Here is a 13,693-nt window from a genome sequence, read left to right as displayed (position 1 = left end):
TCATGCCAACACACTGAGGCTAGCGCTAACAGGTACCAGGTCACGATATCATGCTAACACACTGAGGCTAAAGCTAACAGGTACCAGGTCACGATATCATGCTAACACACTGAGACTTGTGTTTTTATTTTCAAGTGCGCTTCAATATTTTAGAAAAGGATTTGAGGAATAACTGATGTGTTTGGAAAACGTAACGTTATCCAGCTTAAGTTTGGCCGGAGCTGCTGGGGTGTTAGCTCTCCAACTCTCTAACGACCCAACCGGTCAAAGCAGATGACCCCCCACCTACAGTCTGGTTCTGCTCGAGGTTTCTGCCTCTCAAAGGAAGGTCTTCCTGTCCTCTGTCTCCATAGTGCTTCTCATGGTGGGACCTGTTGGTCTCTGTAATAACATTAGAAAGAGTCGGTCTGGACCTGCTCTGTTTGTAAAGTGTCATGAGATGACTTTTCTTCTGATTTGGCGCTATATAAATACAACTGAATTGAACTGAATTAACTTCCCCAAACCAAACAGAGCCGCTAACATTAGCCTAAACTCTGAACTGACTGCTACACAGTGGATGTTCCAGTCCTGAACAGGTGATGTACCTGAACCTGGAACCCCACATGATGAACATGACATGTTCCAGGTGATAACAGCGGTTAGCTGTACGTCTCAGCTTTTATCAGGTGTGTGCCTGCTCGTGGTTGTGTATGTACGCCTTTCACATGTTGTGCTGAAGCTGAGAGAGATGGTGGGCGGGAGGAGACATTTTGCCTAACAGCATGTGTGTGTGTAATATACCTCTCTTTTTCCTTAGCTACAACCTTCAAGCACAACATCACAGGATGCTGTGAGCATCCTTGTAGAGCTCACAGTACATCACCCCTCACCCCTCTACAGCATCCCCCACCCCACCCCCCAAAAGAAAATGGGGGGGTGGGGGGGGGGGCACAGTATACCAAGTATAACCAGTATAACCAACACACCACTACACCACTGCTTGCTTCATAGCAGGCTGCCACTAAGATGAGTCCAAAAATAGTAAGAGAGACCGAGGGAGAGCAGAGTACAGTATCAGTCAGGAGAACAGACAAAAGGGAGAGCGAGAGCGAGTGGGAGTCAGGCCTTGTGGAAAGCCCCGCTATAAAAGATTGATGCAGAGAGGTCGGATTGAGTGGCGCTGCAGGGGAGGAGGGGGAGGGCGGGGGTTTGATTAGCACCGGTGATTGAACGCTGGATGGATCGGACAGAGGGAGAGTGATGGTTTTCACATGTAGAACAAGAAGAGACAGGTAAAGACAGATGGATAGAAGGTGAGAGCAGGAAGTGGAGGCTCAGGTCCGTGTTGGTGCTGTGAGGTTGAGAGTGACTGATTGCGTGGAAGGGAGCACACACAGAAAAAGGCAGTATTTCTTCGATTTCTTCTGATTCAGTTCCAAGAACAAATCCAGTGGTGACGCTACCAAGTGATGGGAGATGGTTTTATCTTCCTGTGGGTGCTCAGCATGTACAGAGCTGCTGTGGCCTGTTTGCCTGCTGCTGGGCACCACGAACATTCAAATCAAGTCCGGCGGAGGTTTGAGACTCATTCCAGCCAGATGTTGAAAAGGTGTCGTTTCATCCGTCCCTCCAAGACACATCTGTAATCTGTCCTGCTCCCACACTGTGTCTCACTGGTGATCGTCTCCTCTGTCTATGTGAGAACAGTAGCTTTAGTTTCAGTTTTACTGAAATGAGCCGTTTGTTGTCCGTCCCTTTTAAAGCAACAGGAGAAACAGCTCCAGTGATTGCTACACATACGATCAAATACAATCTGATCCCTGATCAGTTCTACACTGAATGATCTGTGTGGGCGAGAGAGCTGTGAAGACGATCATCATAACTACGATTCATTCATGTGTTTGTGTTAGCTGTTAGCTTGCTAGCTAAACTGTTGTAACTAAACTGCTAAAGGTCAGAAGCTCTTCTTCTGCTGTTTCTGTCAGTTACAGCTTCAGGTGCCTCAGCACCTCCTCCTGGACTGGAGGACTGACTGATTTACATGTAGCCCAGAAAACCATCTCTTTTGGCCATTTATCCTTTGCAGAGACAATGAATCATATCATGATTTGTTGCCTTTAGGTTCCATTCATAGAAATTGTACAAAAGGACGCTCGATATGCCGTGTTTTTCTGAGGTGAAATGTTGCTCTAATGCTGGAACATGAGCGTGACCTCCTCTAACAGTCTTTCTTCCTACACCTTCCCTTTACACCCCTTCTCTCTCAGGATATCTCGAGCCGCCTCCGTCCTGCTCTCTGACCCCTGTTTCCAGCTCCACTCCATCCAGCACCTGTTAGGAGAGGGAGGAGAGTCCTCCAGCTCCTCAGCAGCCGTCGCCTCCACCGCCCGTCCAGTCGTCGGGTCCTTGGGGTCGACCGTGGCCCCTCCGATCCCTTCAGCTGCTGGAAGCACAGGCTCTTCAGAACGCAAGCACTTCTCCCTGCACGCATGTGAGTGAAACACTGTGATGTATAAAGTCTTCAGCGTCTCAGAGGGAGCTGACTTCTGATTAATGTCCTCGAGTGATGTCACTGGAGTCAGCGTCTGTTGAAGACTACGAGTCTGAAAGTGAAAACAGTCTGTTGGTGTGGAGTTAAAGCAGAGAGCTGACCAGAGATCTGCAGCTGCTGCTCAGCTCTACTGCAGGCTGGAGGCTCCAGGCGACATTAGCTGCTACTAACATAACACACAGAGGGAGAGCTGCATTATGGGTAATGTAGGCTCCAGGTTTTGATGAGGAAGAAGAATGTGTGGAATAAAAGTGACGATATCTCTGGTTCCTTTTTTAGAAACTGTCCATCGTGAGTCTGACGGAGTTACAGCAGTCACATGATCAGTCTGTTTTCATGTGCCATGGAGATGCTGTGGATTTAGCAGAACTTCCTCAAGTACTTTGTAGCTAGATATTTTTATAGAGACCCAAAGATTATAGATCGTATATAAATATATATATTAATGTTTCAGTGAAACATCAGCTGCTGAGTTCCCATGTCTTAAAGGACACATCAGGACAGACAGTATCTCCTCTCAAAGTGAATCAGTAAAAGTTTGGCTGAGTCTGCGCCTTGTAAACAGGCCCGTTATGTTCTTAATGTGATTTAGACTTCACTTTAATTTGATTTATCACAGCCACAGTGCTCTCCTTTGTTATGAGCCTCATGCTGTCTCTGTTGTATGTTTGTTTTCTTTATGCTGCTGTACTTCAGGCAACAAGTAAAGGAAGGAACAGAGCACAGAGATCAGGTAGCTACTGGAAATCAATCTCGACATGTCCTTTGGCACATGTATATATATATATATATATATATATATATATGTATGTATATATAACACGTATGGGAGGGCCAGGTGATGTGGCTGAAAAACGTTGAGACGGTTGAGCAGAATAATAAACCTGCACCACTGTAATACAGCCACACAGCTACAGACTGTGATGAGTCGATAAGTGGAGCAATGATCAGACAGTTGCTGAACGTACGTGACACTAAAGCAGAAGTCTGTTGGTTCCACTGATTCTTACATGAAACCCAAAGTTTCAGCCCCGACAGATCTGACGGACATGTGATTAGGCTTCATGGAGTTCAATAGAGTTTCACTTTGCACGTAAATTCAGACAAAACAGAGAGCTGTCTCAGCCTGCCAGACAGAGTGGAGGGAAACAACACACATATACACACATATCAACTGACTGGTGTATTATGGAAAAACATGCAGACAATACGTTGATTCAGCTCAGTTTCTGGAAACTTCCGTTTTGAATAATCTGAATAACAACAACTCTGAATATTGATATTATCTGTCAGTGTGTAGCTCTGGTGTGTTATTAATGTGTGTGTGTGTCGCTGTTTCTGCTGGTGCAGCAGAAGGCTAGCTGCCCCGGAGTTGAGCTGTCGCCACAGGGGATGGCCTGGTCGCCACGACATCCTCCTCCGTTGCCATGGGAACACAAGCCGTTTCCATGACCACCTTGGGTTGCATCATCTGCAGGATTAGCTGTGTCTGTGTGTCTGTCTGTGGAGGTCATACTGGACTGATTTCTCGTGCTTTTGTCAGTTTGCATGAATCCCCTTATTTAGCATTTATAATCTCTATGTAAACTCTCCAATGTAGTAAAAGGGTGTATTTTAAATGTTTATTATATCACAGCTATATTTACTAGGTACTTTACAGGTTAAGAATTCACATGAAACACATCAGTGTTAACAGTTTATAAATGAGTCATGGTTTCAGATGAAACTGCCCAAAAGTATATAAAGCAGTTAAACAGCAGCTACAACAATAATATATGGAGGCAGTTTGTTTTGCTGGTAAAACCTCTGACTTGTAATTGAGCATTTAAACTCTACATATGAGCAGTGCCAACTGCTGGTTGGCAGCCATGTTTGTTGGCGTGATTTGCAGGTGGTCTACCTGCAGAGCTCCAGTGGTTCGGTGTGTTGTCTGCTGGATTCACTCCGTCGTCAGGGTTACGCTACTTCCTGACTGTCAGAGATTAAAACATCTGTGCCAGTTGGTGGAAACAACCTTCATGTTGGTTTGTCTTTGTAGGCGTCAGCGCACGCTCAGGTGAACTGACCAGGTGAGACAGTAGCTCTCACCTGTGTGTGTGTGTGTGTGTGTGTGTGTGTGAGTAAATGTCCTCCTCCTTCATTAGATAACTTTGATTTGATGAAGAGGAGAAACCAACGCTTCATACCTGTCCTCACTCGGCTCTGTGGGTGTCATTTCAATGTTTCTATCACACAGGAACAGCTTTGTGCCTGTGTGTACATCTGTGTGTGTTTATGGGATGTAATGTGTCGGTGTCGCTTCTCTATCTGACACCTTTTGAAACACTTAACGACACTTCAGCTTCAGGGTTGAAGTTATTTCTGTCGTTGCATTTATCTGCGTGCATTGTCATCTGGGACTGTGATTTGAAGTCCCTCCTGCTGCCACTTGTCTTTGGCCTTTCCTCCGTCCTGCATTTGTCATTTAATGTCTTTGTCCTTTTGCTTTGCTGCCCAGAGACCAGAATGTGTTTTCCTTTTGGTCTATTTTAGTGCAGCCTTTCTTTTAACTCTTCTCTCACTTTTGGACCGACAGCGTGTTCTTAAAGTTGAAGTGTGTGAGTATAAAAGTCGTGTACAATTAAAACATGTAGTGTGAGTTAACCCAACGTACAGCGTTAATAAAAACATGGAGTCTGCTCAGCTGCAGCTTTAGGCCTCTGGATGGGTGTTTCCCACGGCAACGGTTGACTGACATCGGAAAGCTAGGAGCTCACGTAGTGTTGGCTCTCAACAGTTAGAGATTGAAGACATTCAATTTTATTTTCAATTCAATTTTATTTATATAGCGCCAAATCACAACAAAAGTCATCTCATGACACTTACAAAATAGAGCAGGTCTAGACCGACTCTTTATAATGTTATTATAGAGACCAACAGTTCCCACCATGAGCAAGCACTTTGGCGACAGTGGCAAGGAAAAACTTCCTTTTAAGAGGCAGAAACCTCGAGCAGAACCAGACTCTAGGTGGGCGGTCATCTGCTTTGACCGGTTGGGTTTGAGAGAGAGAGAGGGAGAGAGAGAGAGAGAGAGACATAGAGAGGGAGGGAGAAAGAGAGAGGGGGAGAGACAGACAGACAGAAAGAGACAGAGAGTGAGAGATAGACGTAGAGACACAGATAGACAGACAGATAGACAGACAGGCAGAGATGTATGGCAGCACTAGCAGTAGAAATAGCAGCTATAGTTATAATAATACTGGAAATTTGACTGATAATAGTAGTTACAGTTGTGATAGTAGCTGAGATTAATAATAGCAATAACAGCATTAATAGTAACAGAACTATGACTAATAATAATAACTGTAGTGATGAGAGTCAGGCAGGCCCATGGCAGCAGCAGCCAGGCGTACCAGGACCACGATCCACAGGAACCTGTGAGACGACAAAGCACAAAGAAACTCCGGGAAGATATAAAGTTAGTAACATGCATTGGACTGTGATGAATGTTAAAGATGGAGAGGGAGAGGAGGAAAGCTCACTGCATCATGGGAAGTCTCCCCCAGCAGTCTAGGCCTATAGCAGCATAACTAGGGGGCTGGTCCAGGCAGGCCTGAGCCAGCCCTAACTATAAGCGTTATCAAAAAGCAAAGTTTTAAGCCTCCTCTTAAAAGTAGAGAGTGTGTCTGCCTCCCGGACCCAAACTGGGAGCCGATTCCACAGGAGAGGAGCTTGATAGCTGAAGGCTCTGGCTCCTGTTCTGTTTTTGGAGACTCTAGGAACCACAAGCAACCCTGCATTCTGTGAGCGCAGTGCTCTAGTGGGGTAACAGGGTACTATGAGCTCTTTAAGATATGATGGTGCCTGACCAGTAAGAGCTTTGTAATTTAGGAGTAGGATTTTAAACTCTATTCTAGTTTTTCCAGGGAGCCAGTGCAGCAAAGCTAACACAGGAGAAATATGATCTCTTTTCCTGGTTCCTGTAAGTACACGTGCTGCAGCATTCTGGATCAGCTGAAGAGTCCTCAGGGACTTATTGGGACAGCCTGATAATAAGGAATTGCAATAATCCAGCCTAGACGTGACAAATGCATGGACTCATTTTTCTGCATGAGTTTGAGACAGGATCTTCCTGATTTTTGCAATGTTACGGAGGTGAAAGAAGGCAGTCCTTGAAGTTTGTTTTATGTGGGAGTTAAAGGACATGTCCTGATCAAAGACAACTCCGAGATTCCTCACGGTGGCGCTGGAGGCCAGGGCAATGCCATCTAGGGTAACAATATCCTTAGATACTGTGTTTCTGAGGTGTTCAGGGCCAAGAACAATAACTTCTGTCTTGTCTGAGTTCAACATCAGATAATTACAGGTCATCCAGGTCTTTATGTCCTTAAGGCATGCTTGGAGCTTGGCTAACTGATGAGGTTCTTCTGGCTTGATCGATAAATATAGCTGGGTATCATCCGCATAGCAATGAAAACGTATGGAGTGTTTTCTAATGATATCTCCTAAAGGAAGCATATATATGGTGAATAGTATTGGTCCAAGCACAGAACCTTGTGGAACTCCATGACTGACTTTGGCGTACATGGAGGATTCATCGTTAACATGTACAAACTGAGATCGATCTGATAAATACGACTTAAACCAGCTTAGTGCGGTTCCTTTGATGCCAATTAAATGTTCCAGTCTCTGTAATAGGATATGATGGTCAATGGTGTCGAATGCAGCACTAAGATCTAACAAAACAAGTACAGAGACAAGTCCCTTTTCTGATGCAGTTAGAAGGTTATTTGTTACATCTGGGACATCTGTCCCTTTACAACATTCAGCATGAGGGAGGACCCGTTGTGTTGTTAGGTTTATGTTTCAGGTAGCCTAGCTTGCTAACATTAGCACTGGTTCATGTTATTATTTCATGTCCAAAAAAACCCCACAGAATGTCCTGCTGTTATCACTGAACTCATTTCAGAATCAGAAATACTTTATTGTTCCCCGGGGGGAAATTGTACAGTACCGGTGCTCCCATTCAAGAGTAGAAAGTAGCATAAATGTAGAAATAAAAGTATGTTCAAAATATAAAAATAAGAAATAGAAAATAAAAATATACACATTTACAATATTTAAGTGAGAAATAAAAGTGAAAAATATATTCACCAGTGAACCTCTAGGCCTTATGGGAAATGGTGTTTGTTAAAGGACGCTAATAAACACAAATATTGAATAAACAACGATATTTAATTGTTTTTCTAATAATGGCCGTCCTCTAAACAACTGAAGCCACACAACATACTGTTGAGAAAGACTCTGTTCCGAGGCTGGATTTTTTTAGTTATTATAATTGCTACAAATGTCAATGGGGTTTTGAATGAGGTTTTCTGTGGAACAGGAGTTCCGGTTTTACTCGTTATGTTTCTCCTCACAGCCAATGAGCACTCATCATCCAGCTGCTGTCAGATTAAATCAGCGTCAGGCCTGAAGACGATGTGACTCGTGTGTGTGACGTGTCTGTTTATTGTTCCTCTGAAGAAGGCCAGAGTCTGCTCTGTGACATAATGTCAGAGTGAGGAGGCACCACGGGAAGGAATCCGTTAACTGTCTTTAATGTTCAAGGATATGTTGGGGTGTGTGTGTGTGTGTGGTTTGTTTTAATGCGTGTGTGTTGGTTGAAGCACTGAAATCCCTGCAGCCTTGAATGTATTATGGATGAGATTCTCTGGTGTAGAAGCACAGCGTTTCTTTAGAAGCTAAAGAGAAAGAGAGGCAAACGAGAATGAGGCTGTATTCTCTCACTCTCATTAGCATCCGACATGTTTTATTTTTCCTGTGGAGTCTGCAGAGGATTTATTTACCCAAATAAAAGCTACAGATCAGGAAAGCTGGAATACAGAGTGCAGCATGTTGTACATTTAGTGGCCATCAGCTCTCGTCCTCGGGGAGACGAGCAGAGCTGTTTGTCATTTGTTTCTGTGCTGTTGTTGTTGTTTGGCGTACATTTCCATTATTTCCGTGTGATGCTATTTGCCACTTCTACTCCACTACATTGTTCAGATATGTGTAGCCAATAGTTCATAAATAAAACCTGATAAGTTTATAAAATCCAAGACTTTGGGCCTCATGCAAAAGCATTGTTGTATTCTCATTAATCAGTAGTTCTGCATTTTACTGCATACTATTGAATCTGTAGCTGTAACTGCAGAGGGAAAAAAATGCTAAAGAAACAGGCCCAACAATGGCTCATAACAGTGTACATCCTCCGTCTGACCCGGAGGAGTAAATGAGAAGGAGTTGGTGTTAATGAATGGACGTTGCAGGAAAACAGATGACCTCCATGCAGATACTGTGTCTGCACACACATGCTCATACTTACAAGCTCTAATAATAATAAATGACTTAGCCTTGGGGTACCACATGAAGGTCCAGGCCTGACACACAGAAACGCAGACTAAGGAGCAGTTTAAGAAGCTTCACCAGTTTCTACAAGAGGAAGAGGAGGCCAGGATGGCTGCACTGAGGGAGGAAGAGGAGCAGAAGAGCCAGATGATGAAGGAGAAGATGGAGGCTCTGAGCAGAGAGATAGCAGCTCTTTCAGACACAGTCAGAGCCACAGAGGAGGAGCTGAGAGCTGAAGACGGCTCCTTCCTGCACAACTACAAGGCTGCAGTGGAAAGAGTCCAGCAGCGCCCCCTGCTGGATGATCCACAGCTGCCCTCAGGAGCTCTGATAGACCAGGCCAAACACCTGGGCAACCTGACCTTCAACATCTGGAACAAGATGAAGGAGATGGTCTCCTACACTCCTGTGATTCTGGACCCAAACACTGCTGATCCAGTCCTCAGCCTGTCTGAAGACCTGATCAGTGTGAGACGAGGAGAGACAGCAGCTTCCTGACAATCCAGAGAGGATTTATGGATACTGGTCTGTCCTGGGCTCTGAGAGCTTTAACTCAGGGACTCACAGCTGGGACGTCGAGGTTGGAGACAGTACAGACTGGTTCCTGGGTGTGTTAGCAGAGTCTGTCCAGAGGAAGGGACTCATGCTGTCTGGATTATGGAGAATATGGTTCATTAGAGGTGAATACTCAGCTTGGTCACCACCAGGTTCACACACTGGTCTCCAAGTGCAGAAGAAGGTCCAGGGGATCAGAGTGAATCCGGACTGGAACAGAGGAAAGCTGTCGTTCTCTGATCCTGATACTAACACACACATACACACCTTCACACACACTTTCACTGAGAGGATGTTTCCAATCATTCTCACTGAGGATGAAGTGAGGATGAAGATCTCACCAGTGAAGGTCTGTGTGACAGTGGAACAGAGCAGTTAGAGATGAAGAGGATGATTATATTCCTGATGTTGTTTGTCTCTTCTAAAGTTGATCCTGTCCTCCTGCTGTCTCTTTATTCGTTGAGGTTGAACTTAAAATTGAATCTAAATAGAAACGTGGTCAGATCTTTCAAAGGGAGTGTTTTTGTACGTTCATGTTTTCATTCCCAAAGCTGCTAGAATCAATTTCAAACCAGTGACTTGAGACTGAAAATCTTCCACATTTCATCGGTCTGACTGCATTTGCGTCTGCTACTCGTCTGCCACTCAAGAGCAAAATACATGGATCCGTCCGCGCCTTCATCTGTAAAATGTGACATTTACAGAGGCTCATGTGCATCTGACTGCATTCTGGAGCACCTTGTTACCAGCCTGACGGCGTCCGTCTGTCCGCAGATTCTGTCAACATGATAGCGTCACAACTGTGAAGATGCAGTCACAAAACTTTACAGGTGTGTAGTTGAGATCAAAATCATGGCAGAATTCCAAGATGGGTGTGTCCGAGCAAGGGCGCCGGAGGTAGGAAGTAGGGAAGGGGCCATTGGCCCCACACTTTCAGCCCACATTGGTTTTAAGTCACGGATCACTCAACATGTTGACGGGTGTCGCGGCTGCTGTGGTCCCATCACAAGATGGTCTTTAGTGTTTGAATCCGATTTTATTGTCCAGATTTCCACATTGAGTTTGTTTGTTTCGTTTAAAAGCTGCGGAACCTCTCTCTTCATCATTCTGTTATTATCTGTTTCTACATGTGCTTCCACAGAACTGATTTCCCTCTGCTTACTCTGGTTTTATCCATCTACACGTCTCTCTCTTTTTTTGTCTCCCTCCCTCTCTCCCCCTTCGCCTTCCCCTCCATATTCCTCCAAATATCATGTGTAGTGATTGTAATCTCTCACTGCAGACCAACATGGCAGCTGTCCAACAAGCCAATATCACAGCCCAGACGGGGTGCTACCACTCCTATGCTGAAAGAGGATCTGTCTGATTGCAGGAGGAGGAACGGAGGAGGAAGGGGGGGTTATAGGGGGAGAAAATGGAAAGACAAATCGAAAGCCATCAAGTGAGAGAAAGAGGACTGTAACAGAGGAACAAAAGCTCTGTTTGGTGACTGCATGTTTCACACTCAGTTAATTAGCAAAAGGTTTATGACTGATGAAGACATGAAAAGACAGTAATGGTGATTATGTCCTCACCAGTTTTCGTCCTCTGACCTGTTCTTCATTACCACATGTTGGTACCTGGAGCTTTAGGAAGAATGTCGCAAGGGGAGAGAATTAAGAATATAAAGCTATATTTCAGACTATATTTGTAGACATTTAGTCTCTAAATGTCTCCATTACAGCAGCTGAATCAGCTGTTAGCAGCTCTTGTCTGTCCTCATGGATGGACAGACGACTATCACTGATCACTGTGGAGGTTTCTTCTGACGGACATCAGAGATGATGATCTCCTCTGGAAGTGGAAGTCACACTCACTGATCCAACATGTGTTTCATGTCTGTGTGTTCAGATCTGACTGAGTTATGACTCTGAGAAGGAGAGTGACATTTTTGACTCAAATTCACCTCTTTGCCTCCCCTTCAGCTCTACGGCGCCCCCCTGAGGAGGCTTTTGTCTTTCTCTGTTGTCTTCGTCCTGCTGAATGTCTCCATGTTTATTACAGACCAGATCCTGTCATTTCAGCAGGATTAAAATGAGGTCCTGAATGAAGGGTTAAATTACTGACTTCATCCACACCTCCCCCCGTGAGGTTCATCCTGTCTGAATGAAAGAGTCTACAGCCATGCTAGCAGCTCTGTGAGGCTGTACTGAGACACAGCAGCGTCAATATGAGTTAATATGATTTCTCTTCTGGGAACCACGAGTGTCTGTACAGAATTTTGTGCCAACCCATCTGGTAGATGTTGAGCTATTTCTCAGGATAAATGAAAACTTTGACCTCATGAAAGTCAGCAGGGTTCATCCTCCGGGGTCCATGAATGTGTTTACAACATTTCATGGTAATCCATCCAATAGTTGCTGAGATATTTCAGTCAAGTCGTGGACCAGCTGATAGACATTACCTGCTCTAGTTTTAATCCTTGTAAAAAGTGGAGTTGGCAGTGAGAGAGAAAAGAGGTGGAGAAGAGAAGAAAGAATGAGGAAGAGTTGAAAACCATCAGATGATGATTTGGCTGACGAGAACAAATGGGAAGCCTCAACATTCATTGCAGGAATGTTGCATCATGTCTGAGTTAATTGATGCAGATAAATGGTGCTACTGTGTTCAGAGCAGCTGTGTGCTTCACTGGACGGCTAACATCAGTCTGTCTCACATGCTGACTCTGTATTCCTGGATGGGATCATCACCTGTGCTCTCACTGACCGCCTCTCTCAGAATAACAAAACATTAATAAGTGGTGATTGGTTGTTTTGTCATTCACGTAATATTCACACGTTATTTATTTATATATGAACCATCATACTGTGCTGTAAAGGTTCTGCCAGGTTTCCCCATAACAAATGGCCTACAGGTGACTCTGTATGCTCAGTCATAATGAGCCAATATGCATCATCCAGATTTGGAAAGGGCACATTTTGTTTATGCAACAGTTTCCTTAAAATAGTTCATTTACAGTTGATACCATATATTTAAACACACCGAGGCTGAAGACATTCAAACTCAATTTCTCACTAGTCTTAAAGAAAGAAAAACCCACAATGGTCACTGAAATAACTTGAAACTGACAAAAGTAATAATAAATAAAAATTTACTGAAAATCAACTAATGAAAATCAGACATTGCTTTTGAATTGTGGTTCAACAGAATCATTTAAAAAACAAACTAATGAAACTGGCCTGGACAAAAATGATGGTACCCTTAACTTAATATTTTGCTGCACAACCTTTTGAGGCAATCACTGCAATCAAGCGATTTCTGTAAATCTCAATGAGACTTCTGCACCTGTCGACAGTCAGGTTTGTGGGCCTCCTGAGTCGAACACGCCTTTTCAGTTCAGTCCACAAATTCTCGATTGGATTCAGGTCAGGGCTTTGTGATGGCCGCTCTGACACTTTTACCTTGTTGTCTGTCAGCCATTTTGTCTTGGGCCGTATGCTTTGGATCGGTGTCCAAAGCATACCTACCCATTCCTACCCAGTTACGACCGAGCTTCAAATTTCTAGCTGATGTCTTGAGATGTTGCTTCAGTATTTTCAGGTAATCCTCCTTTCTCATGATGCCATCTATTTTCTGGGGTGCACCAGTCCCATTTGTAGCAAAACAACCCCACAACATAACGCTGCCACCACTGAGCTTCACAGTTGGGAAGATGTTATTGGGAAGGAAAGCCTCGCCCTTTTTCCTCCACACATAGCGCTGATTTTCCGTGCCAATGTTCGTTCAGCCCTCTCCTTCTTCCTGAACGATTCCGTGTCTGTGTGGTTCCAAGATTTTCATACATGCGTACAGTATTTTGCGCAGATGCTCGTGGGACCTTCAGTTGCTTGGAAATCGCTCCTAGGGATGAACTAGACTTGTGGAGGACCACAATTCTTATTCCGAGGTCTTGGCTAAGTTGCTTGGATTTTCCCATGATGTCAACTGCAAAGACGCACTGACTTAAAAATCTGTTCTTGTAAATAAAAGCTGAAATAAATTTCTACCTTGGCTATTATTTTGAAATGCTCTTTTAAGGAAAGTAGATGCCCTATTGACTAAACACAAGAAATGTATGCTAACATGAAAAATTGTATTTGAATGTCTTAACCTTAGGTGTATTTAAATATATGGCAGTGGTAACCCTGAAAACTTCTGTTGCCCAAAATAGATCCAAAGAGATTTAAATGCAAAACAAGACAACAAATCAAACAAGAG

The 13,693-nt window shown here is 44.1% G+C and overlaps 1 protein-coding gene and 1 pseudogene across 1 annotated transcript in view; both read left to right on the top strand.

The window, feature by feature from the left end:
• The window catches only part of LOC139283111 (E3 ubiquitin-protein ligase RNF123), a 103,270-nt gene that overhangs the window by 64,861 nt on the left and 24,716 nt on the right, over nt 1-13,693 (top strand). Inside the window, exons 36-37 of the mRNA XM_070903068.1 lie at nt 2,250-2,325; nt 2,410-2,473. Coding sequence (XP_070759169.1) covers nt 2,250-2,325; nt 2,410-2,473 — 140 coding nt within the window. The remainder of the gene's footprint in view (nt 1-2,249; nt 2,326-2,409; nt 2,474-13,693) is intronic.
• Nucleotides 8,807-9,836, top strand: LOC139282816 (nuclear factor 7, brain-like; annotated as a pseudogene).

This window comes from Enoplosus armatus, chromosome 3 (assembly GCF_043641665.1).
Source record: "Enoplosus armatus isolate fEnoArm2 chromosome 3, fEnoArm2.hap1, whole genome shotgun sequence".
Lineage (NCBI taxonomy): Eukaryota > Metazoa > Chordata > Actinopteri > Centrarchiformes > Enoplosidae > Enoplosus > Enoplosus armatus.
Note: the sequence above shows the minus strand (reverse complement) of the source record. Positions and strands in the feature narration are given on the sequence as shown.